Source organism: Rhamphochromis longiceps, linkage group LG16 (assembly GCF_057381845.1).
Source record: "Rhamphochromis longiceps isolate RC_006_pf linkage group LG16, R_longiceps_female_GT1.1, whole genome shotgun sequence".
NCBI classification, from domain to species: domain Eukaryota; kingdom Metazoa; phylum Chordata; class Actinopteri; order Cichliformes; family Cichlidae; genus Rhamphochromis; species Rhamphochromis longiceps.
In genome coordinates, this window is record NC_140572.1 from 14,152,390 (window position 1) to 14,175,623 (window position 23,234).

At 37.9% G+C, this 23,234-nt stretch overlaps 9 protein-coding genes across 11 annotated transcripts; 4 read left to right on the plus strand and 5 right to left on the minus strand.

Annotated features, from left to right (window-relative positions):
- The first annotated feature begins 920 nt into the window (after positions 1 to 920).
- Positions 921 to 2,282, plus strand: LOC146650764 (gamma-crystallin M3-like). Its single transcript, XM_085384901.1, has 3 exons — positions 921 to 987; positions 1,080 to 1,322; positions 1,413 to 2,282. The coding sequence occupies exons 1-3, from the start codon at positions 955 to 957 to the stop codon at positions 1,689 to 1,691; spliced, it is 555 nt and encodes a 184-aa protein (XP_085241027.1). The 5' UTR covers positions 921 to 954; the 3' UTR covers positions 1,692 to 2,282.
- Positions 2,283 to 3,370: 1,088 nt separating this feature from the next.
- Positions 3,371 to 4,185, plus strand: LOC146650765 (gamma-crystallin M3-like). The gene is made up of 3 exons (XM_085384902.1): positions 3,371 to 3,432; positions 3,546 to 3,788; positions 3,871 to 4,185. The coding sequence occupies exons 1-3, from the start codon at positions 3,403 to 3,405 to the stop codon at positions 4,144 to 4,146; spliced, it is 549 nt and encodes a 182-aa protein (XP_085241028.1). The 5' UTR covers positions 3,371 to 3,402; the 3' UTR covers positions 4,147 to 4,185.
- Positions 4,186 to 5,238: 1,053 nt separating this feature from the next.
- Positions 5,239 to 6,260, plus strand: LOC146650766 (gamma-crystallin M3-like). The gene is made up of 2 exons (XM_085384495.1): positions 5,239 to 5,517; positions 5,957 to 6,260. Exons 1-2 carry the CDS (start codon positions 5,239 to 5,241, stop codon positions 6,230 to 6,232), a joined length of 555 nt encoding a protein of 184 aa, XP_085240621.1. The 3' UTR covers positions 6,233 to 6,260.
- A 2,524-nt stretch (positions 6,261 to 8,784) lies between these two features.
- On the plus strand, positions 8,785 to 9,651 carry LOC146650767 (gamma-crystallin M3-like). The gene is made up of 3 exons (XM_085384903.1): positions 8,785 to 8,833; positions 8,963 to 9,202; positions 9,318 to 9,651. Exons 1-3 carry the CDS (start codon positions 8,819 to 8,821, stop codon positions 9,594 to 9,596), a joined length of 534 nt encoding a protein of 177 aa, XP_085241029.1. The 5' UTR covers positions 8,785 to 8,818; the 3' UTR covers positions 9,597 to 9,651.
- A 2,348-nt stretch (positions 9,652 to 11,999) lies between these two features.
- LOC146650768 (gamma-crystallin M1) lies at positions 12,000 to 12,776 on the minus strand. The gene is made up of 3 exons (XM_085384496.1): positions 12,713 to 12,776; positions 12,378 to 12,643; positions 12,000 to 12,275 (listed from the first exon to the last, which is right to left on the minus strand). The coding sequence occupies exons 1-3, from the start codon at positions 12,774 to 12,776 to the stop codon at positions 12,000 to 12,002; spliced, it is 606 nt and encodes a 201-aa protein (XP_085240622.1).
- Positions 12,777 to 14,710: 1,934 nt separating this feature from the next.
- On the minus strand, positions 14,711 to 15,482 carry LOC146650769 (gamma-crystallin M2-like). 2 transcript variants are annotated; one of them, XM_085383521.1, is made up of 3 exons: positions 15,462 to 15,482; positions 15,085 to 15,327; positions 14,711 to 14,983 (listed from the first exon to the last, which is right to left on the minus strand). In XM_085383521.1, exons 1-3 carry the CDS (start codon positions 15,468 to 15,470, stop codon positions 14,711 to 14,713), a joined length of 525 nt encoding a protein of 174 aa, XP_085239647.1. In that variant the 5' UTR covers positions 15,471 to 15,482. The 2 variants fall into 2 exon arrangements, with proteins under 2 accessions (XP_085239647.1, XP_085239646.1); XM_085383520.1 differs by having other exon boundaries at positions 15,088 to 15,327; positions 15,462 to 15,470.
- A 1,467-nt stretch (positions 15,483 to 16,949) lies between these two features.
- Positions 16,950 to 17,884, minus strand: LOC146650770 (gamma-crystallin M2-like). Its single transcript, XM_085383655.1, has 3 exons — positions 17,876 to 17,884; positions 17,533 to 17,775; positions 16,950 to 17,225 (listed from the first exon to the last, which is right to left on the minus strand). Exons 1-3 carry the CDS (start codon positions 17,882 to 17,884, stop codon positions 16,950 to 16,952), a joined length of 528 nt encoding a protein of 175 aa, XP_085239781.1.
- Positions 17,885 to 18,659: 775 nt separating this feature from the next.
- LOC146650771 (gamma-crystallin S-1-like) lies at positions 18,660 to 20,587 on the minus strand. 2 transcript variants are annotated; one of them, XM_085383652.1, is made up of 3 exons: positions 20,465 to 20,587; positions 20,024 to 20,266; positions 18,660 to 18,932 (listed from the first exon to the last, which is right to left on the minus strand). In XM_085383652.1, exons 1-3 carry the CDS (start codon positions 20,585 to 20,587, stop codon positions 18,660 to 18,662), a joined length of 639 nt encoding a protein of 212 aa, XP_085239778.1. The 2 variants fall into 2 exon arrangements, with proteins under 2 accessions (XP_085239778.1, XP_085239779.1); XM_085383653.1 differs by having other exon boundaries at positions 18,660 to 18,929; positions 20,465 to 20,473.
- Positions 20,588 to 21,294: 707 nt separating this feature from the next.
- LOC146650772 (gamma-crystallin B-like) lies at positions 21,295 to 22,958 on the minus strand. The gene is made up of 3 exons (XM_085384497.1): positions 22,932 to 22,958; positions 22,469 to 22,753; positions 21,295 to 21,567 (listed from the first exon to the last, which is right to left on the minus strand). Exons 1-3 carry the CDS (start codon positions 22,956 to 22,958, stop codon positions 21,295 to 21,297), a joined length of 585 nt encoding a protein of 194 aa, XP_085240623.1.
- Between the last annotated feature and the right edge of the window lie 276 nt (positions 22,959 to 23,234).

Sequence of the window (23,234 nt, forward strand, 5' to 3'; positions counted from 1 at the left end):
AGCAAACAAAAGGAAAACGAGCAACCACAACTCCAAATAACGTCCATGTTGTTATAAGTGAGGGATAAAACAGCTTCAGTTTTTACAGAATGAAGGCAAAATTGTACACGGCTTCTTTAGTTATGGTAAGGGTATAACAAACATTAAGCCATAGGTAAAAAATCTCTCCTTTATTTTGGAGAAAGCCAAAACTGACTTTTTGGGGGTAAAGTTTGTGGTGTTTTCTTTGTGCCCTTGGCTAAGACTGGGAGAATAATTTAATAAAAAGAAACATCACACATTGTACAGTTAGAGTTAGTGTTAAGGTGGGGTCATCACCTACCCAAAGGTCAAACGATCAAAAACATCAAACAAACACTCTGTAATTAACACTAATCTCACAGTTACATGATATCATACTTGCATTTGTCTAACACAGTCAATATTTTGTTGATGTATTCTTCCTCCTCTTTATCCGTTTGAGGATTTATAACCAAAATACAATATAAACAATTTCTGATGGAGTACGATGTAGTTGTATGTAAATGTATCAGCAACTAATTTAAAATGTCTTGTTGCTACAGTCAATTTATTTTTCATATTCTACAGTGGAAACAAGCATGTTCACCGTGAAAAACAATTCAAACACCCAGTTTTGACAGTTTATGTGTGACACGGGTCATAAGCACAATTCTTAACAATTACATGGGCCAACCTATTCACATTTCACAAGCACGGTTGAAAATGCATTCTGTAAAAAGAGAAAAGGCCTTTCTAAAGACTGCTGGTGCCCAGTGTCTATAAAAAAAATGGACCTAACCTTTGCTTTCTGTGGGCCTCACTAGCAAGTTGCTGAGTAATGGGTTCTCTGGTGTAGGGGAGGGGTTTCTTTACGTTTGGTCAGGTATAAAAGAAAAGGGTTAAACCAGGTAGAGAACAGGACAGAACAGGAGTAACTACTCACTTGCAGGCAACATGAGCAACACTGGCATGAACATGAGGGGCAAGGTACAGATTTCTTTCTTTTTTAATCAACAGTGATTACTGCTTCCAAATAACTGCTGCTTTTTAAAGAAGGATTTTATTTTGCTGTTTTTCAGATCATCTTCTACGAGGACAGGAACTTCCAGGGTCGCTCCTATGAGTGCATGAGCGACTGCTCTGACATGACCTCCTACCTGAGCAGGTGTCACTCCTGCAGGGTGGAGAGCGGCTGCTTCATGGTCTATGACCGCCCCAACTACATGGGAAACCAGCATTTCATGAGGAGGGGCGAGTACGCTGACTACATGAGCATGATGGGCATGTCAGACTGCATCAGGTCTTGCCGTATGATCCACATGGTAGGAAAGCTGTGCTGTGGATATAATTTTCCTCCAGATAGGCTTGAATTATATATTCAAATTCTTTGTTGTGAACTGTTTCCCCTACAGTACAGAGGCCAGTTCAGGATGAGGATCTATGAGAGGGAGAACTTCGGTGGTCAGATGTACGAGCTGATGGACGACTGCGACAACATCATGGACCGCTACCGCATGTCCGACTGCATGTCCTGCAACGTGATGGATGGCCACTGGCTGATGTACGAGCAGCCCCACTACAGAGGCAGGATGATGTACCTGAGGCCCGGAGAGTACAGGAGCTTCAGGGAGATGGGAATGAGCGGGATGAGGTTCATGAGCATGAGGCGCATCATGGACTCCTGTTACTAAATGTTCACTGTCCAATGCCACTAAATAAAATAATTTTACAGTACTTTGACCTTTGTCGAGATTATTAATTAACTCATCATGAAAAAAATGATACATTGTTGTGATACATATATATACTGAAAATATTTGAAGTTTTATAATTTTATCTGCAACAAACACAATAGCAAGCAAATATTGATTCTAAATTGTATTCAGCTGATGATACCTGATAATATAAAGTGTGATCTTGAATAGAATACCAATTAGCATTTTCAAAAACTGAAAGATAAAATCAAAATAAGGGAATTTTCAAACAATTGTCAAAGTAACATGTTTTCTGTTTATGTCATGTGTAAGTGTCATCTGACTGACACTAACTTGGTCATAAAAACATCTGATGATGCTAATCTATGTTAAATTTTTTAGCTTAAAATTTGGTTTTATGCATCATTAATAGTTTAAGTTTCTTTTATTCTTATTTTCTTATTTTTAATCACTAAATGAATTCTGAAACTATCTGTCCAGTATTTAGCTACAAGCTACAAGTGCTTAAAAATTGCTTGAGGATACGGTTGAAGTGACTCAGACCTACACCCTATAATGAAGTTGTAAATACTGTGACATGTTGTATATTTATTAATAAAAAATTTGTTGCCATCATATACATGTATTGGGGTTTGTTTGTTTTTTCGTTTTAAAGGTGATGTGTCTAATATAAACAATCCCAGAAATTATTCAGTTTTTAACAATGACTCTGTTTGCATCAGGAACAATACAGACAGTGAGTCATTATTTACTGTGTTTGGATAATTGGTCATTGTGGTTTTACTCCTGAAGTTAAAAACAAGACACTTAAAAAAAATCAGACATTTATTTAGATTGTTGTACTGTGAAAGTTAATTCTAACATGTTGCATATTAAGAAAATACTGATTGTGCCATCTGTTTCCACTTGTATTATTATTTTTATTTATTATTTGGTGCAAGAAAAGACAATGGTTGCCATAAGCTCAATTCATAAATAAAGAGCCAAAAGGTTCTAAAAGGCTAAATCTAAATACAGAGTATTTAGATTTAGCCTTTTTACAGAGTAAAATACAATTATCAATTTGAGAAATATTTATATTATTTAAGAAGGCAATCAAATCAGATACTACAAGAATCGAACACTGCAAAATTATGCAAACATAATGTTAAAAACAGACACATAAACCATGCTAAAACTGAATATATCTATAATCCTCCAAATAAATGATCATGATGATGACAATTAATAGTGCAAATTCTACAAAATGTTTTTCAGTTTCTGAGTTGCTGATTTTAACTTATGTCCAGAAAAAAATGTGCAATAAACATCTACATTCCATTAGCATGCACTGTGAGTTCTTTCTACTTTACAAAACCTTAATCAATTATTTTTATGTTACTCTGATTGAAGGTCTCTGGTTTAATGCATCTAAATGGGCACGACAACCTTAGAGCTGAGAATAGAGGCTTTGTGTTACTCGTCAAAAGGTCAAATTTCTAAAGTCTTCGCTTGCCCAATCATGTGATTATATGACACAGTACCGCATGCTGGTACAGCTCTCTATACCATGTTGCTGGGTCAGGGGTTTAAACAATGGGGGCCCACTGACTCTGTAGGGTTTGGTCAGGTATAAAAGCAAGGGTTAAACCAAAGAGGACAGCAGTGCAGCAGTAGCAGTAGCAACAGCAGCAGCTCATCATTAAGTATGTCCACCACTGACATGAGCATGGGCAAGGTGAGCTTATGAACGTCATGAACGTCATATGCACTGATGTTGTAGAGCATACAGAATATAGATCGTATTATTTCGGTGAACTCTAAATGAACTAATGCACTCCTTTTTTCCAGATCATCTTCTACGAGGACAGGAACTTCCAGGGTCGCTCCTATGAGTGCATGAGCGATTGCGCCGACATGTCCTCCTACCTGAGCAGGTGTCACTCCTGCAGGGTGGAGAGCGGCTGCTTCATGGTCTATGACCGCCCCAACTACATGGGAAACCAGTATTTCATGAGGAGGGGCGAGTACGCTGACTACATGAGCATGATGGGCATGAGCGGTGGTATCAGGTCTTGCCGTATGATCCCCATGGTAGGTAGAATGCAGCATGAAATCCTGTTTCTAGTACAAGTGCAAACTCCATAACACATTATTTTTCCATTCTCTCTAACAGTACAGAGGCCAGTTCAGGATGAGGATCTATGAGAGGGAGAACTTTGGTGGTCAGATGTACGAGCTGATGGACGACTGCGACAGCATCATGGACCGCTACCGCATGTCCGACTGCATGTCCTGCAACGTGATGGATGGCCACTGGCTGATGTACGAGCAGCCCCACTACAGAGGCAGGATGATGTACCTGAGGCCCGGAGAGTACAGGAGCTTCAGGGAGATGGGAATGAGCGGGATGAGGTTCATGAGCATGAGGCGCATCATGGACATGTGCTAAACAAATTCACAAAAAATAAAAGATAAAGACAAAATCTTACATCAGTGACTTTTTGTGTTGTTCTTTATTATCTCCTCTAATATAGTGAATAAACGATCATTAAAGGGGTTTGAAAGGGGAAAAACACAATGAAATGGTTACATTATTCTCTAGAGACACACACCATCACCATCAACTTAATAAAATAATAAATACACCACATGAACTTGGGGGAAAAATTTAATTCTCTATAAATAATCAAAAAGTGTGCCACAGTTTTATAAACTAATCCCAGTATTATACACAGCACACATTAAATATTGTTGTTCTATTAAACCACGTCAAAGTCTAGTTTTGATTAAAAACCTCTTTATTGCAGATCAGTAAGTTATTAAGCAGTGTTAACTTAAAACCCCAAACAAAGTAAATATAATATTTAATTTAATCGTTTTTTCCACTTAAACTTTCACTGAAATGTTATATTATAGTATGCCACATAATACCTTCAGATTACGCCTGAAATGAATGTTAAATACAAACCAAAGAAAAGCACCACCTTGTTATAAGTAAGCATGTGCGTATGTGTCTAACATCAACCAATTATTTGCTACAGTATAGATAAAAAAAAAAAAACATGAACCTTTATAAATTAGCTTAAGCACCATTGCATTACCATTTACATACATTCAGGGTGTAGTATCAGTTTAACAACAGCATTTGTGGTACTAGCACAAATAACTACATTTAAATACGGCTCTACTACTTTTTGAGTATATCACCACAAAATAAAAACACTAAATCATTTTCAAGGTAATCACAAAGAAACTCTTTTGATCTAGAATAATAGAGCCTGTCAGAGGATGCATAACAACCCTTTGCCATCAGCATTCACAGAGGGACTAACATTGGATGCTGCTGACTCATGGTTTCCATACAATGGTGACATCAACTGTCTGGATGTCACGTTAGCTATAAAAAAGGCTTAAATCTGGGATAGGATTGCTATAGCGTCATTCAGTCTATCAGCCACGATGCACGGCAAGGTACGTGTATTAGAGAAAATAGATCAAAATTTTTATCTTTCTGACCTAAAACAAAAGCTATGATTTTAAAATGTTTACTGAATTCTGCCTCGTCTGTTGGATCCAGATCATCTTCTACGAGGACAAGAACTTCCAGGGTCGCTCCTATGAGACCAGCAGCGACTGTGCTGATATGTCCTCTCACCTGAGCAGGTGTCACTCCTGCAGGGTGGAGAGCGGCTGCTTCATGGTCTACGACCGCCCAAACTTCATCGGAAACCAGTATTTCATGAGGAGGGGCGAGTACTCAGACTACCAACGTATGATAGGTTTCAGCGATTGCATCAGATCCTGTCGTATGATCCCCATGGTACAGTACCGAGATTGCTAAACTTTCATATATAAACTAATACGGCCTAATAATAATAATAACATATGTGTCATATGTGATATGGCTTTTGCAAAATGTCCATTAACATAGTTCACAGAATGAATAGTATATCAAAGCCTTCGTCTCTTACATACGCTGGTCTGGGTTCCTTAAATTGGTAATAAGGCTTAGCTGGTTTGGGGCCTCTGTCATTAACTCTCTCACACTGTGGGACAGTTCGTCCATTGAAATCAGAATAGCAACTTAAATATTTTCTTGAAGCACTATTTTAAAACTTTTAGGAAATTTTTTATGTCTCTCTTTTCAATTTCTTTCTTTGAAGCACTTTGTAACTTGGTTTAAAGAATACTTTATAAATAAGGTTTATTGCTAAGATTATTATATAAAATAATTCATCCTTACATTGTAATATTAACAGCACAAAGGGTCCTACAGAGTAAGGATATATGAGAGGGAGAACTTCGGAGGTCAGATGTATGAGCTCATGGACGACTGCGACAACTTCCAAGACCGCTACCGCATGTCCGACTGCCAGTCCTGCAACGTGATGGATGGCCACTGGCTGATGTACGAGCAGCCCCACTACAGAGGCAGGATGATGTACCTGAGGCCCGGAGAGTACAGGAGCTTCAGGGACATGGGATATGACGGAATGAGATTCAGCTCCATCAGACGCATCAATGAATCCTGTTAACAACAAATACATTTTAATCTCGTAAAGAAATAAAAGAATTTTCATGCACCAGATGGCATACACAATTTGTAATAGTGGTAATCAATTAATGTGATTTAACTATCCTTTTACATTGTGTTATGTGATTCCAAAATTGAAATAAACAGTAGAAAATAAGATTTGGTAAAGTCTTGCTCCCCATCATTATTTTCTCCTAGGCATTATTCAAATATACATACATCTTCCAGGTTTTCCAGGCGACCTCGTCTCTTCTGAAGATTATTGTAAATATGGTTGGAGTTATTGATGATTTTTAAAAAGTGATTAAGAATATTTTCAAGTATCTTTGAACATTTTCAGTTAGACTCATATAGTTATTTAATTATGCCTGATTTGTTTTGTAGCATATAATGTAGTGACTGATCAGTTCTTAAAGGCACAGTCCATGAAGCGTTCATTCTACCTTAACATAACGGACTCCATCAACATGTGCTAACACAGATTTGTGGCATGTGAAAAAAATGTCCTTCTCTTTCCTTGTACTGCACTTTTAATATAATGGCAATATTCAAGTCTGTACACATATTCATTTGATAGCATCAGTTGACTCAGAAGTTAGTTATTTGTTTTGACGTGACCATCAAAAAGGAAACTTGGTCTTTGTGACTCCAATTAAAAGCCAAAGGTTGTTGCACGAAAGTATTTTTCACATCAAAAAATGAAAGATGTTTTTCTTGCGACTTGCGACATCAGATTTCTTCCAATAAATATTCACAGTAAGAGCACTGTTTCGGTCATTCTTGTCACTTTCAGAAGAAAATACAATCTAGTTCTGATCCAGTTATATGGCCATGTATCAACATTGGCCTTATAACAAACCTTGTTTTTCACATCATATCCGAGAGCGAACACTTATATCTGACCCATCTGTATCAGACTGCCTGAAAAAGGCAAACAATGCTTGTTGTTGTCTAAAAATTATTATTATAAGTCAGAAATAATCTCATAAGAAAACAGCAGCTGGAAATGTGTTAAACTGTAAAGAAAACTAAAATATGTAGAATTTAAAGCTAGGAAACCTTAAAAGAAGAAAGCAATAGTTACTCTACCTCACCGAGGATCTTACTATCTTACTTTGATTTTTAGAGATTTTGATTTATTGTTTTAATGGCTTAAGTCAAAGAGTATAACTCCAGATCGTAACAACCTACATCTATACCCAGTGTATTGTTTTTATGTGAGAAATTACAGTAATATAGAAAAAGTCTTTTTTTTCTCATACAAACATATGAAGGAAAGTCATGGGAGGACTGCATGGACATCCACTGTTAATTTGTCAATGACAATTTCATTAACAAATAAAACATTTCATCAGCTATAAAACATTAACATTTCCACTTTGAGGTCACCCACTGGTTTTGGAACACATTTTAAGACGTTAGTGCTAATGTTTTGGCCAATGTTTGTTTGTTTGTTTGTTTGTTTGCTTGCTTGCTTGCTTGCTTGCTTGCTTGCTTGGGGAGCCAAAAGTGACCAGGTTTGGATGACAGAGTGGAATCCTAAGCCAGGTAGAAATGTGGAAAAGCCTGGTTAGCATGCTGTACAAATAATTCAATTTCAGTTCAGTTCAATTTTATTTATATAGCTCCAAGTCACAGCAGCAGTTATCTGCTACTCAGTGCTAACAGCCTAATAAAGCACTATAACTTCCCTCATCAAAATGCCCACATTTAATGGAAGTGAGACCATACTGTACATCACATGAAAACATTTGCCAAGTAATTCCATTAAAAAAGCTCCAGAAGACACCAACAAAACAAATGCAGTTGAGAGGTCCAGTTCAGACAACAGCCATTGTCTACAGCTAATAGTGTCAAGAGACATGTCAATCACACAGCCATGCATATAACTCCAGTATTCAAGTTAATGGGTTAAAAAAGAAGAAATCACCTGCAGTACACTTGTTATGAAAGGGCTTGAATATCATCTACAAATTATGTAAGGATTAGCTTCATGAATAAATCACCATGATATCCATGAAATTCATTGGCAACATCTCATTCATTACATTAAACTAAATGAGGGCCAAAAAATACTTGATGGAGACATATTTAGACTAACATATCAGTAGATTATCTGTCCCTTATAGGTTTTATAGGTTTACTCAGTTTTAATGAATTGATTCAATCCTCTATTGAGTCCAATTAAATTTTAACAGATTTTAAAGATTTGGTTTTTGGCTAATTTTGGCAAAAAGAACAAAAAAACAGAATGTTCTTTCACCTGTGAAACATTAGAGATGAAAACTTTAATGAGGCCTTCAAAGAATGCTATGTTTGTGGAAAACACGCTCTCTCTGTTATTCAGCTGCAAAGACAATACACAGTGGGGCCTCTTCTCACAAATGCAACCCCTGCAAATCACGATCCGTTGAAGGTCCCTTTGAATTGAAACGTACACGGGGGGCCTCTGCTCCATGTTGCTCTGTCAGGAATTTGAACAATGGGGTCATGTATCTTTCGGCGTGAGGTCAGGTATAAAAGCAACTCGTGGGATGTCGTGAAAACTGTGCAGTCCTTCTGAGCCTAAAGAGTCCTAACTGAAACCATGACCATGGGAAAGGTGTGTGCAGCTTTGGCTATTTCATTGTTCGGATTTTTTGCATTTGATTGGATGCTGAACAAATGTGGATGCGATGCAAAAAGTACGATATCAAATAGTCCTTGTTTTTTCTCTTTTTTTCAATTTCAGATCATCTTCTATGAGGACAGGAACTTCCAGGGTCGTTCCTATGAGACCAGCAGCGACTGTGCTGACATGTCCTCCTACCTGAGCAGGTGCCACTCCTGCAGGGTGGAGAGCGGCTGCTTCATGGTCTACGACCGTACCAACTACATGGGAAATCAGTTCTTTGTCAGGAGGGGAGAGTACTCTGACTACCAGCGTATGGGCATGAGTGATTGCATTAGGTCCTGCCGCATGATCCCCATGGTACTGTAAATTGAAAACTCCTTCTAATATTTGACATATGGTGTAAGATGCTGAACCTGGCGAAAGCATATTAACGAGATCTCTTTGATTCATTGTTATTCATTTCAATTTACAGCACAGAGGCCAGTTCAGGATGAGGATCTATGAGAGGGAGAACTTCGGAGGTCAGATGTACGAACTGATGGACGACTGCGAGAACATGATGGATCGCTACCGCATGTCCGACTGCCAGTCGTGCAACGTGATGGATGGCCACTGGCTGATGTACGAGCAGCCCCACTACAGAGGCAGGATGATGTACCTGAGGCCCGGAGAGTACAGGAGCTTCAGGGACATGGGAATGAGCGGGATGAGGTTCAATAGCATGAGGCGCATCATGGATTCCTGTTATTAGAGCACCAGTGTATAAAAGCATGATTTTAAATAAAAATCTAATAATTCTCTTTTAATTGAATTTGTCACTGAGTGATCGGAAACTTGCACAACAAACCAAAATAAGACACGCAAACATAGGCTACATTTTTGTATAAATTAGCAACAGCTAACTTTTAAGTGCTATGCTGTGTATTCAGTTTAACAGCAAACCTTTAGGGTCACTATGCTGCACACCACCAGATGACAGCATATCACCATTTTTATTTATATCTGTAAATGTAACCACAGTAAATGGTTACATTTAGGCAAATTATAAATACATTAAATACACCGCAATATTAGAAATGCAGAATATGTGAATGCAGTCCTTCTGTTCTGCAACATTTGCCTTTTTATTCATGCAACGACCTGTAAAAAGGCACAACAATTTAAATTACACATAATTTATTAATTGTGCCAATGTAATTTTGAATATGAGGAAATGTATGCATAAAAAGCAGCATACAGAATAAATGGCAACTAATTCTTTAATATTTTTCAATAGCATATGCTGTTTCCCTTCTAGTTAGAATAATTACAATTTAATTAAATTAAAGCTGGCAGGTTATAACACATAGTCACATATATAGGACATGCTATTCATAAAATGCATTTACGGGTTCAGCAGAGTTGAGTATATGAGTTTTTAATATGTCATCGTGATGTGCAGTATATCATCAAAAGGTTGTGTGTAGTTGTGCAACGTGTGACCTTCAGGCAGCTTCATGGAAATGCACTGTATGGGCTCAGGAACTCTTCCAGAAATCATTGTCTCTGAGCACAGTTTGCTGTGCCATCCACAAATATAGGTTAATGAAACATATCATCAGGAAAAACACTGAAAGCTGATTAAAATGGACTGAAGCAAATTGAAAATTTCCTCTGTTAGAGGTCAGATAAATCAAAATTTGAAATTATTTTTGCATTACAAAAAGATCTTCGTTTGATGTTACTGTCATGTTCCCTTTGTCCTCTCCAGTTGGCTCACTACTTTCTATCTATCTCTCTCTTATAAGCACTCTACCTCTCCTCTGTCTATGTGTGTGTGTGTGCGTCTGTGTGTGTGTGTGTGTGTCTCACTCAGTCTCACAGTTGCTCCTGATGTCGTTGTTGTGACAACTTTTTAAGGCAGTGGTGGCTGACCTTCAGTCCTCGCTGGTTTGTTTTACGGCTTCTGTACATGTTGCTACTTTCCTCCAAGGAAGAATCTCACTCATTGTTTCCCTGTGAACTTGTGATCCTCCCAGAGAAACCTGTGTTGGTGATCTGTAGAGAGAATCTGTGGGAAAGTGTGGCTCTGTGGAAAACCTTGCCTGAGGGGACTGGGACCATCGCTACTGTTGATCTTCTGTGTTACGCATTATTCACTGTAAATAAATGCACTGAACTTGATATTGAGTCCTGTGTTTGAGTCGACCTAGATCTGTGATATTCCTTGTTTGTTTGTTTGTTTGTTTTCATTTTACCAAATTAAACAATTAAAGAAAAGCTATTGAATTTACTTTTTTATTAGATCATTTTTATTTTTTTATTTTAATAAAATAAAACGTAAATATTAATATAGTTTATTTTGCTAAATTAGGCTAATTAGGCAAATAATTATTTTGGTGTTTTTCAATAGGAAAAAAACGGGGGAAAAAATCGAAAATCGAAAAAAATTTGTTTATTCTCAATAGACCTCTATATATTTCTATCTATATATTTCTTCTCCTCCTCCTCCTTTGTGTGTGTGTGTTCAATGAAAAATGGGTAAATTAGGTGTATTTTTCTTTGGTGCTACAAACAAGAGTGTAGATATTTTGATTAGTTGTTTAGTTGTTCAGTTTTTAATTAAATATAATATTTATAATCCAAAAAAGTACATTTTTGGAAAAATATTGACAATGCATGATGAAGTGAAATATTAAGTGACGTTCTGGCCTAATACATCAGTTTTAACAACATTACTGTATCTGAGCTTCGTAGGTCAGTTATTGCAGATTTGAATGCTTATGCTGTTGTTGTATTTACAGTCTTATTTGTCCTAGTTGTTATAGTCTTTAGTTCCAGAATAAAAGTTCGTATGCTAACTGAGGATGGCTAAACGCAAAAGCCTAGGGTTGTTCTATAGACTTAGCCTCATCATTTACTGAATGGAAGCTGTCTTGACTTTGCTATGAAACTGCTGATCGTTCTTATTATTTTTTAAGTTGAACCTGATAATTATGTATATATTTAGTTATTGAGTAACACGTAATTTGGGGTATAGTTAGGGAATGCTTTCTTGCAGTTAGGTACATAGATGTAGCTACATAAAAAATGTAGCAAGATAAAGAAAGTGCATGTGACAAATGTGGTTATGAAGTACACATTGCTTTTATTTGCTGAAGTCAAATACAGAAGTCTAGCACATATCAGTGATACGCCTCATGCTCATGAACCTCATCCCGCTCATGCCCATGTCCCTGAAGCTCCTGTACTCTCCGGGCCTCAGGTACATCATCCTGCCTCTGTAGTGGGGCTGCTCGTACATCAGCCAGTGGCCATCCATCACGTTGCAGGACATGCAGTCGGACATGCGGTAGCGGTCCATGATGCTGTCGCAGTCGTCCATCAGCTCGTTCATCTGACCACCGAAGTTCTCCCTCTCATAGATCCTCATCCTGAACTGGCCTCTGTGCTGTAATTAAATGTAGAGAAAATGTAAGTATGATTACTAAGGCGCATTTTAAAAGTTAATAATGAATCAAAATTATAGTAGCAAAAGTGAAGCACGTCTTACAAAGGGGATCATTCTGCAGGATCTGATGGAATCAAACATCATTCCCATGCTCATCATGCGCTGCATGTCATGGTACTCGCCCCTCCTAAGGAAGAACTGCATGCCCATGTAGTTGGGACGCTCATAGACCATGAAGCAGCCGCTCTCCACCCTGCAGGACTGGCACCTGCTCAGGTAGGAGGACATGTCAGAGCAGTCGCTCGTGCACTCATAGGAGCGACCCTGGAAGTTCCTGTCCTCGTAGAAGACGATCTGAAAAAACAAAATGATAAATCAGTAAATCGATTAAAGAAGATTATTTTTGCTTCCTTTTACAGTAAAAATCATCCCATTACCTTGCCCATGATGGTGGTTAAGGTTGTTCCCAGTGGATGGTTCAACTTGCTCTGCCAACTCCATGATTCCAGGGCCTTTTTATACAAAATCCCAGGGGCCATGATGTGTTGTTATTCAAATGTGCAAAGCTGATGAATTAGCAGTATTACTTTTGCTGAACGGGGCCTATAAATGACTAACAATGGTTCTCCATCCATACATTTCTGGCAGCAGTCATCCGTATTGTCTATTATAAGCATATGCTTTGTGTGTGTTCCATTTTGAGTCAGAAGGCTCTTCACATACAGTTAGTAATCAGGGATGGAAAGAACATGACATCAGGCTACATCTGTGGTAAACTTCTGACAAACTGTGGAAAGATTCCGTTAATACAAAGAAATAAATATACTAACTGCCGGCTTTCAGGACTCTCGATAATAAGAAATATGTTCCGTAACTTAAAAGACTGAGCTTCATTTAAAGGACAATCTGCATGTTTTATTAAGTTCTTACGGATGTTATTATACTATAAGATTAAAGTGTGATAAATAATCATGAGATGAAAGGCCATACACAAGCTACAGTAAGATACACAGCCTTTAAACAAACACAGACACAGCTATCAACATTCTAATCTCATAAAATATAGTAACTAATTATTCAGTATTCTTACTTTTGATGAGTTACTAAAAAAGTTTAAAAAGTAGGTTAGCAGTAGATGGATTTATGCAATATTAAAAGTTCAGACAGTTTATGTACATATACCTATGGAGAATACTTTAATTTGCATTCACACAGCTTAATTCTAAAGAAATTAAAATTAAAAATGTGTCACTCCTCTAATTCCATCATGCAACATCTGGTTGTTCCTTTTTTGCAATACTTTAACAGCAGCTGGCTGGAGAAAAAACATTAGTAATATGGTGATATTGCACTAATTCATTTCAGTTGCATTAATTTACTTTTTCATTTGCAGGCATTTGTTTAAACGTTTTTGCAAATTTGGATCAGAAACACTCATTTCTATCACTGATCTGCCTCTTCTTCTTGCACTGTAACTAAAATTATATAAAGACACTCACTTCCCTTATTTTGAAAAGTTGAGTTTATTAGGAAGTCCTGAAAAAAGACTCTGTTGTTATGATTGGGATTTAGGCTATATAATAACTATACAGTTGTTCAAGTGAGACGTATATATTAGACGGTTCTTCCAAATTCAATTCAACTAGTTTGTCGTAAGTAGAAATACTGATGAGCCATCGTGAACATCGTGAGCTGGGATTTTGAAGAAGGATTGCTCCATGTGGTCTACAACTTTGATAAGAAAAATCTAAAAGAAAATCACATCTGGAAACATATATCTCCTGACTGACATTAGGGCTTTGTTTAACTTTGACCTAAAGAGTGGAATTTGGGCGATTTCAAAAGAAATTACAATATTAAGTTAATAATATTAATATAAAAATTCAAACATAAGAAAAGAAGTTATTTTATTAAGTTTATAAATACTTATGATTACCAACATAATAAGGGATTCAGCAATGTCGATAAGAAATAATGGTACAAATACCTAGTATTAGTATGTAGAATATGACAGATAGTCATGAAATTAATGTATCATTGTGTTATACACAGATTCTTTCTTTTATTCCAGAAAGTACAACAAGTGAGTCCAAACAATAATGCTGTAGATGATTTTGTTGTTGCCTACTTGATGTATAGTTTATTTGTTTAAGATCAGCTGGACTGGCCAGGGTGTTTTTTTTAATTACATCTAATTTAATAAACAAAAGTAGGTATTGTTCTTCACAGTACCTACAGAGTAAGTACAGGATCTGCAGACCAAACAGTCAACATGTTACCAGTCTTTTGATGGGTCCCGTTATGTACCCGCAACAAAGCAATCACAGTTTCAAAGCTGAACAACTCAATCAAAACAAATTCACAAGACGAGTTAAAAATTCAACATCTTTAATAAACAAAGTGCTTTATATTTACAGCAAGGTTTCAGTTGATGGCTAAAATTCGGTGACTCTCCTGAAGGAGCCGACAATGGCGCAGGTGGCGCACCAATCGCGGTACCTCCTGTACTCCCCGGGTCTTAGGAAGTACTGTCTGCCTCGGTAGTTGGGGTACTCGTAGAAGATCCAGTAGCCATTCATAACATTACTGGAGTAGACATGGCGGTGATGGAAACGGTCAGACACACAGGGACAGTCATCCATGAACTCCATCATGTGACCACTGAAGTCAGGCTTCTCATAGATACGCAATCTGTAGGAACCTCGATACTGTAGGGCCAGAAGAGAATCAGCAACATGTTCAAACCTTTGCCATATTTCAGTGAAACCATTATGTCTAGGTGTATTTTTCAGCGTTATGTCTGTCTTACTACTGGAATCATCCTACAGGAGCGGATACAGCTGCTGAAGCCCATCCACCTCTGGTAGTCAGGATACTCTCCCCTCCTCATGAAATACTGGTGGCCCATGAAGTTAGGGCGCTCATAGATCATAAAGCAGCCACTCTCTACCCTGATGGAGTTGCAGCGGCTGAAGTACAAGTGAAGGTCTGTGCAGTCATTACTGCACTCATAGGAGCGACCCTGGAAGTTCTTGTCCTCGTAAAAGATAATCTAATGAAAAATAAAAGAGTCGTAGCTTCAACTGCTCAGTTAAGACTTTCCAGCAAAAAAAAAAAGTGTAAAAGACCACCAACAAATTTAACTAACATTCAATGTGAGCAGAGAGAGACAAAACCAGTACTTACCTTGCCCATGGTCTCCGTTGGAGAGATTCCCCATGTTTTCAGGGCTTTTTATACTACCTTGCGACAAACAAATGCATTGTTATTCAAATTATCTCATAGTTATAATTGAAGGCTACTAGCACATGTTTACCTTTTTGTTAGAGCCCAACATTGGGTGAGAAATATGGATCTGTATTTGAAAAAAAGGATAAATTAACTGGTTTGGTTTTGACATGCATGGACAAAGGAAAAGACTAGTATGGTATCCACACATCCAGTGGACAATAGCTGCAGAACAATATGGAACAGGGCTTTGGCATTAAATATGTTGTGTAACAGAGCAGGAAGCCATTTACTCTCCCTCTACCTGAGCAACCCTACCATATGCAAATAAACAAGCGTGTGTATACTGTGCTGCCAGTCTTCATGTGACATAGAAGATAACAGAAGTTTTGTATATACTTTTACAGTTTACTGTATGTTAAGCAATGTAAAATTCACTATTTTTAAATGATTTAGGACTTTCACGATTACTTACTCACAGTAATTTGACTTTCTGAAGACTCCCCCTACAGGAGAAATGGACCTGGACACATAACTCCTATTATTTTTATTTCTTGGTATTACCACCAGCCACTAGTCAAATATAATTAATTACTTATAACATTTTGTTATGCTGAAAACTGTGCAATAGTAAATTTCACCTTGATTTGAGCCTTTTTTTTCCTCTCCCTCTCTCTTCAAATGTAAGACTTATGTGAAAATGTTACGGTTTCTGTATTTAATATCACTTAGCAGTGTAGTTTATCAATCACTAAAAAAGTTAAAGTTTATATTATACTTATTTTCCAGATAAATTTTGTTTAACTTTTACGTTTTTTGTTGTTTGTTTAAAATCTTTAAGACAATCTTTAGCATAATGAATGTTTTTGGTCCTTGTGAGCTGTTTCAAAGCAACTGTCAATCATAACAGTGTAATGTGTCTGACATTATATTTAAACTGTTTAAAAAACATGTGCTTATGTTACCATCTTTGCCAGATCAATCTCATTCTTACATTGTTTATTCCATATTTTGTCATTTGTTGTCAGAGGTGTCCAGGATCAGTTTCCTCTCCTACACCGTGCAGCGTAGTGTTTAACACTAATCGTATGGATAAATTCTCCCACCGCAGACCAGCTAATCCTATCGAGCCAACCAACTGGGAGAGGTATTGTTTGCCATGGTATGCCTAAGCATAGAGGAGATTAAACTATAGTGCCCAGTTACCCAGAAGCTGGTAGATAAATTGTTTCACCACTGGCCCCAAAGAGTACTTATTTTCCATTCTGTAACATTTGATTGCAAGAAAAAACTCATCTGCCATCTTAAGGGTCCTTTGCAAAATATTAATGAAGTTTTGTAGTGATACATGGAAATAAAAGATGCTTGTTTTATTAAGCAGTTAAAGTTTATTGGGAATACAGACAATTCAAGTCACTGAAAGATGCATTTAAATGAAGCTTGACTTCAGTTGAAGTCAGTGATTCTTCTGATGGAGCCGATCCTTGGGCTGATGCCTCCCCAGTCACTGTACCTCCGATACTCTCCAGGCCTCAGGTAGTACACTCTGCCCTTGTAGTTAGGTTGGTCGTACAGTAGCCAGTGGCCGTCCATCACATTGCAGGAGTTGAAATCAGACATGCTGAGTTGGTCTTGGACATTTGGACAGTCATCGACCAGCTCATGCATCTGCCCGGTCATGTCAGCACGCTCGTAAAGCCTCATCCTGTAGGAACCCTGGTGCTAGCAAAGAAATTAAAAAAAAACTCTTATAATCTCCCCAATCAGGTCCTTCTTTACATGCATTTAATTACTTAAAACATTTTTGAAAAGCAAGAGTTGACCGGGTAACCTATAAGGATTTAAAAACTAGTCCCTTAATATAATATTTTTGTCTATTAACATCTTGCAAAAGAGCTTTCAGTAAACTCTATCAATTTATAGTTTCTGAATATCTGCCCATTTAGCAGTAACCCAATATGGGTTTCTGGTAACCTGATGGATATTATGGGGTTATAACAGAGTCTTAAAGCAAGTCATTATGACCTACCTGTGGGATCATACGGCAAGATCTGACACAGTCATTAATGCCAATCATACGCTGGTTATCAGAGTACTCTCCTCTCCTCAGATAGTACTGATTGCCCATGTAGTTGGGCCTCTCATACACCATGAAGCAGCCACTCTCCACCCTGATGGAGTTGCATCTGTTGAAGTAGGTGTGAAGATCGGCACAGTCGCTGCTGCACTCATGAGAGCGCCCTTGGAAGTTTCTGTCTTCGTAAAAAATGATCTGCAAAAGCAACAGGCACACACGGACACTTTTTTACAGAGTGCTGTTAGAAGCCACAAAAACAGGAGTTTTGTAAAACCACAACATTTAGTTTCTTTACCTTTCCCATGGTTGTGTTGGCATCAGACTCTATTACCAGTGCTGTCCCTGAGCCAAGCTACTGTGCTTTATAAAAAAGAAAGAAAGAAAGGACTGCTGTGTGATTGCACAGCATAAAGTATTGTCATTTAAATATATCCCCACAGTGATGATGGATCACAAGTGGGGGTGGGCAGATAGGAAAATCTGTTTATGTATAGATGACTCTTGGTGTGTGTCGTTATTGTTCTTTCCTCCATGTTCATCACAATTTCTTCCCGAAAATGCTGTTGTACAATAGGATGATAGTCACATAGTCCTGCACAACATCAGCAGAATAATACTGATATTTAATAGAGCCAGCACATAATTTGCACAAGCTGCCAGCTGTTTGCTTGTTGGGTTTTTTTTTTTATGTGAGTCAACATTTCTAAAGTATCAAACATGTTGGCTATGACTTCATATGAAGGACTTACAAAAATGTCTTACTCAGATCAGGTTACCACCATGGACTAATCTGTTTGTTTGAAACGTTACAGTACTAACAAATCATGCTTTGATAAATGAGGTCCTCCTCACAACTGAATGGACTATGACGACTCCATTTTGCAATTGCTTTATTACAATGGTGAGTCCAATGGTGAGCCCAAGCTTTACATAAGGGAATGTTCTGATGCAGGACAGTAGTATTTTGATTAAGTGACAAAAACTGTTTTCTGTTTCTTTCTTTAGTGTTGCAAGCATAATTATCTGAGTATGAAGGCTCTCTAAAATGTTCATGTAGCTCTGGCAACTACCAAAAGTGGTCAATAGTCCATGATGCGTTTGATGGATCCGACTCTGGCACTCCTGCCACCCCACTCACTGAACCTCTTATACTCTCCAGGCCTTATCAGGTACATCTTGCCCCGGTAGTTTGGGTGCTCGTAGAAGAGCCAGTTGCCATTTTTCACGTTGCAGGAGAAGATGTCATTAACGTGGAAGCGATCCATGACACTGGGACAGTCATCCACAAGGTCCATCACCTGACCCCCAAACTCGATCCGCTCATACAGGCGCATGTTGAACATCCCAGGCTCCTAGTTTTGAATCAAAGATGGTCATCATTTACTCAGCTGCACCTTCAGGAACTACCTCTACAAAAAAAAAGTTGTTATATTTGTAATGACTCTCGAATGTAATTATGGAATCTTCTATTTTGCTACAAGGAAATAATACTGAATGAGTTTGGGAAACTGATTTTTTGAACGACAATGAAATAATATGTTTTTAGCTTGCTAGCTAACCTAGCTAAACATGCTAATGTACCTACTTTGGTCAAAATGAAAGACACAGTTCCACTTCCTCAGATTGCACAAAAAGTGAAGGCAAAAAATACTTAAAGTGGACTTTAAAACATGTGTTAATGGCTCATTTACAACTAGAGTCTGCAAAACCTGTGAGTGGAAATCCAGTACCTGGGCCAGCCCATCTTCAAGACTCTAAAAACTGTGGTACAGATTGACTGGATGGATATTTTCATTATAAAGTGTTTTGATAGGCATTAGATTTGTGTCAGCATTTATTCACCTTTATAGAGCAGACTAATTCTGTAGTTATTTAAATAAAGTTATAATTAGCAAAACGTCATGTATTCATATCTGATTTGACCATTTTCATGGTAAAAGTTACCCTCTTTTTACATTTTCTTCAAAGAAAATCCAAAGTAAAATTAAATTCAAATACTGATTTAGCCTTTCTTTAAGGTGAAAGAACAGTGAAATCATGCTAACATTTAAAATATATTACACCAAAGGCAAAATTAGTCCTACAACAGTTGTTTTTGGAAGATCAATAGCAACAATTAAGATGCACCCTCTTGTATAAAGATCCATTTGATTTATATAACAGCTTGGAATAAGTAAATTAGACATAATATGCTATTACTTAGAAAATATTAAAAACAGAACGGCAGCTAAGATTATAAATGAGTCTATAATGGAGACTGTTTTTAAACCTGTAGGTTAAAAAGTGTTTGCAAAATCTTGAAATACATTTTAAAAACAAAGGTTTAAAAATTGTTTCAATAAAAGTTAGGTCTGGTTAGTTTACATTCTCACAATCTATCAAGAGGCAGTGTGAACTCTAGTGAATGTATAAGGCTGGGTTTGGCCAACTAACAGTAGCTCACCGTAGGGATGTGACGACAGGAGCTGACAGACTCGCTGACACCCATCCAGTGATGGAAGTCCGGATACTCTCCTCTCTTCAGGTAGTACTGGTTACCAGAGTAATTGGGTTTTTCATAGATCATGAAGCAACCACTCTCCACCTTGATTGAGTTGCAGCGGCTGAGTCGGCTTAACAAGTCCTCACAGTCATTACAGCACTCAAAATGGTGCCCAGAGAAGTTGTTGTCCTCATAGAAGATAATCTAAACATACAAATCATATATTTTTCAGTGTTTGCACTGCAAATATGTTCATTGGAAACAAATATTATCATATTTGCTTGAGTATTACAAGCATTTTCATGGTTTTAATGGACATCTCGGTACAAGTTGTGAACACTCAGGAAGCCTATTAGCATTTCGTACCCCACCTGCTTGTTTGCCCAAAACTGTCATTTTTACCTTCCCCATGTTGGCTGCTTCTCCTGCCCTGTGCCTAGTCTCTGTATGATCCATCCAGCTCTTTGAAGACTCAAACCTGTTACATATATAGTGAATGTGAAATGCAGACTCTGCACGTGTCATTCATATTGTAATGCCAGGAATCTTTGGCATTTGTGCCGTTGTGTTATCCTGAAGAGATGTTTGGGGATTATGTATGTACAGGTGAGCGCTGACTGGTCCAATGTCAACTCTGAATGGGTGCTGTTTGTTGTTGCACTGCTAAAATTTACCTCAGACTGAGGGTTTATGCTCCACCCACGTTCACCAAGATATCTTCTAAATGTTTACATTCATAAAAACCTCCAGTTGTTTTGTTTGGAGCTACTTGATTAGAATATTTTTTCCCATGGTAGAAATGAGTCTGTCTGTGTTTTTGTCAACAGAATGATAGTTTGTGTTTTATGTAATTTTTATTCTACCACTGCCATCTGGTGGTGAGCTTTATTTCTGACCAAAATAGAAACAATGTTTACATTTTTACTGACAACCTTTCAAAATGCTTGTGTTAATTTGTAGGATATTTGCTCATGTCTAAACAAACACAAAGGTCCAATAGATAACACTTGAGCCTGGGTGAGAAAAGTGTTAGTGCTTGAATGATTTTATTCAATCCTCTTATGAGAGTTAGGATGTCAGGCCACAAGCCCAGCACATTCTCCTGGGGAAAGATGCCCTCTAGATGCAGAGAGCAAAAACAAAACGGAGTACACTTGAGCACTGATGCCATTTTATTCAGTGTGTAAAACAAGGCAAAGAGTAGACATTTCACAAGAACTGTCCTTCCGTCTTTATAAATCCATGAGACGTCGGATGGACCCAACCCTGGAGCTAATGGCGTTCCAGTTGCTGAAGCTCCTATAATGGCCAGGTGAGAGGTAGTAGTGGCGCCCCCTGTAGTGGTGTTGCTCATACATCAGCCAGTGGCCATCTATCACATTGCAGGAGTTGAAGTTGGAGAGGCGGAAACGGTCCATGAGATTAGGACAGTCATCCGTCAGTTCCATCATTCCACCTTCCATGTCGAAATGCTCATACAGCCTCATCCTGAAGCTGCCACTGTGCTGCAGAGGTCAGGAAAGTCAAACGGTCACATTAGGTTTGTTTTTTGTGAAATCTGTTCATGTGCATAGCTGTGAGTTAGATGATGCACCACATACCTAATAAAATATCTGCAATAAGCTGCTTAGCCTAGCTTAGCATAGATACTGGCACTAAAAGAAGAGAGTAAACACTGATGCCTGTTTCTAGGCCATTTCTACTCTACACCACTGGTAGGCATGGTACGTGTTAATTAATGTTAACATACCAGTACCACCATACTTTTTAAAAATGAAATATTAATATCAAGTATTATGTATTACAAGTATCACAAGTATCTGATAATGTAAACCAGTGCAATTAACAGACTGATTTTCACTCTAATACATCTTAACAATTTACCCAGCTTGCCACTGTCCATAAAACGGGAGAAAAAAAGACAGTAACAAGCTAGCGTGTGGCTACTATGGTTGACGAAAAGGATATTACATCATGGTCCTTTACCCAGAAAACAAAAGTTCTCTGGTGGGATAGGATAGTTTATATTTTTTAAACCAAAAACACCTCTGAACACAGATTGCTGTAGCAAAATTAGCCCATTTATTGGCTGATGCTACATGCTAAAAGTCAAGTATACAGTCTGCTGCTTGGCAGTTATGTTGGAGGACAAGCAAGCAAAATTTAAAACATTAGAATTAACAGAAGAGCACAAAAGCAGCACTTTATCAGCTTTGGAGCAGTCAGCAGTGACCTCTTTAGTTTAAGTGAAATCACCTTCATTTCTAATTTCAGAGTAGTTACTTTTTTAATCGAAAAAGAAAATCATTGAATAGTTTGTGTATGTTTTTCTGTGCGCTGAATCTATTATTGTAAGAGGTTAAGATGCAGTATGACACAGTGATGGTATTTTACTGAGGTTCTTACCGAGGGGATCATGCGACAAGATCTGACACAGTCATTCATGCCGGTCATGCCCATGTAGTCAGAGTACTCTCCCCTCCTCATGAAGTATTGGTTTCCCGCGTAGCCCGGACGGTCATAGATCATAAACATGCCACTTTCCACTCTAATGGAGCGGCAGTGGTCAAACATAGAGTGCAAGTTGGCACAGTCGCTCATGCACTCATAGTAACGGCCTCCAAAGTTCTTGTCCTCATAGAAGATGATCTGACCGAGGGACAGAAAAAGGCATGTAAGCTCATTTTTGATCTACAGATATCCGTCATGTAAAACGACATACAAACCTTTCCCATAATGCCTGCTGTTGTTGGTCAAACTTCTTCCTGCGTTTTTAAATCCTAAAATTAGCTTCCATCTTTATATACAATACCCTTTTAGGAGCAGTTGGTGTTATTTAAATGAGGCGTGGTGTCAGCAGAAATATTACAAGAGTCTTCCCACTCCTGTTTGTCATGTCCTGTGTTCAGGTTAACAGATGCCATACAGCTTCCAGCAAGAGCTACAACATGTGCAGGCGCTGGAACAGTCACAGGTCTTTCAATCTTCATGTGTTTGCTTTAAATGGGCTGGATTCAGAGTATGAAGGGTGAGTAAATGCCTATAAAACGTTTCTTTTTGCTGGTGTGTGTTGATATTGATTTATAATTTTCTGTAGGAGTGAGACTGACTACTAGAAAAACTAAAAACCGTACTTCCAACAAACATTACACCAAAAATTAGCCCTTTTTTT

Excerpts from the sequence above, each read along its gene's own strand:
- LOC146650771 (XM_085383652.1), bottom strand. The coding sequence starts at position 20,587 with ATGACACGTGCAGAGTCTGCATTTCACATTCACTATATATGTAACAGG. Across the intron at positions 20,267-20,464 it reads AAGCAGCCAACATGGGGAAG|ATTATCTTCTATGAGGACAA; the intron begins GTAAAAATGACA and ends TTGTATGTTTAG. Across the intron at positions 18,933-20,023 it reads CCTGTCGTCACATCCCTACG|GAGCCTGGGATGTTCAACAT; the intron begins GTGAGCTACTGT and ends ATTCAAAACTAG.
- LOC146650766 (XM_085384495.1), top strand. The coding sequence starts at position 5,239 with ATGTTTACTGAATTCTGCCTCGTCTGTTGGATCCAGATCATCTTCTAC. Across the intron at positions 5,518-5,956 it reads CCTGTCGTATGATCCCCATG|CACAAAGGGTCCTACAGAGT; the intron begins GTACAGTACCGA and ends TAATATTAACAG.
- LOC146650770 (XM_085383655.1), bottom strand. Across the intron at positions 17,226-17,532 it reads CTTGCCGTATGATCCCACAG|CACCAGGGTTCCTACAGGAT; the intron begins GTAGGTCATAAT and ends TTTCTTTGCTAG.
- LOC146650769 (XM_085383521.1), bottom strand. Across the intron at positions 14,984-15,084 it reads CCTGTAGGATGATTCCAGTA|TATCGAGGTTCCTACAGATT; the intron begins GTAAGACAGACA and ends CTGGCCCTACAG.
- LOC146650767 (XM_085384903.1), top strand. Across the intron at positions 9,203-9,317 it reads CCTGCCGCATGATCCCCATG|CACAGAGGCCAGTTCAGGAT; the intron begins GTACTGTAAATT and ends TTCAATTTACAG.
- LOC146650772 (XM_085384497.1), bottom strand. The coding sequence starts at position 22,958 with ATGACAAACAGGAGTGGGAAGACTCTT. Across the intron at positions 22,754-22,931 it reads ACAGGAGTGGGAAGACTCTT|ATCAAAAATGAGCTTACATG; the intron begins GTAATATTTCTG and ends GGATATCTGTAG. Across the intron at positions 21,568-22,468 it reads CTTGTCGCATGATCCCCTCG|CACAGTGGCAGCTTCAGGAT; the intron begins GTAAGAACCTCA and ends TGACCTCTGCAG.
- LOC146650765 (XM_085384902.1), top strand. The coding sequence starts at position 3,403 with ATGTCCACCACTGACATGAGCATGGGCAAG. Across the intron at positions 3,433-3,545 it reads CTGACATGAGCATGGGCAAG|ATCATCTTCTACGAGGACAG; the intron begins GTGAGCTTATGA and ends CCTTTTTTCCAG. Across the intron at positions 3,789-3,870 it reads CTTGCCGTATGATCCCCATG|TACAGAGGCCAGTTCAGGAT; the intron begins GTAGGTAGAATG and ends TCTCTCTAACAG.
- LOC146650764 (XM_085384901.1), top strand. The coding sequence starts at position 955 with ATGAGCAACACTGGCATGAACATGAGGGGCAAG. Across the intron at positions 988-1,079 it reads GCATGAACATGAGGGGCAAG|ATCATCTTCTACGAGGACAG; the intron begins GTACAGATTTCT and ends GCTGTTTTTCAG. Across the intron at positions 1,323-1,412 it reads CTTGCCGTATGATCCACATG|TACAGAGGCCAGTTCAGGAT; the intron begins GTAGGAAAGCTG and ends TTTCCCCTACAG.
- LOC146650768 (XM_085384496.1), bottom strand. The coding sequence starts at position 12,776 with ATGGAGTTGGCAGAGCAAGTTGAACCATCCACTGGGAACAACCTTAAC. Across the intron at positions 12,644-12,712 it reads TAACCACCATCATGGGCAAG|TTTTGTTTTTTCAGATCGTC; the intron begins GTAATGGGATGA and ends ACTGATTTATCA. Across the intron at positions 12,276-12,377 it reads CCTGCAGAATGATCCCCTTT|CACAGAGGCCAGTTCAGGAT; the intron begins GTAAGACGTGCT and ends ATTTAATTACAG.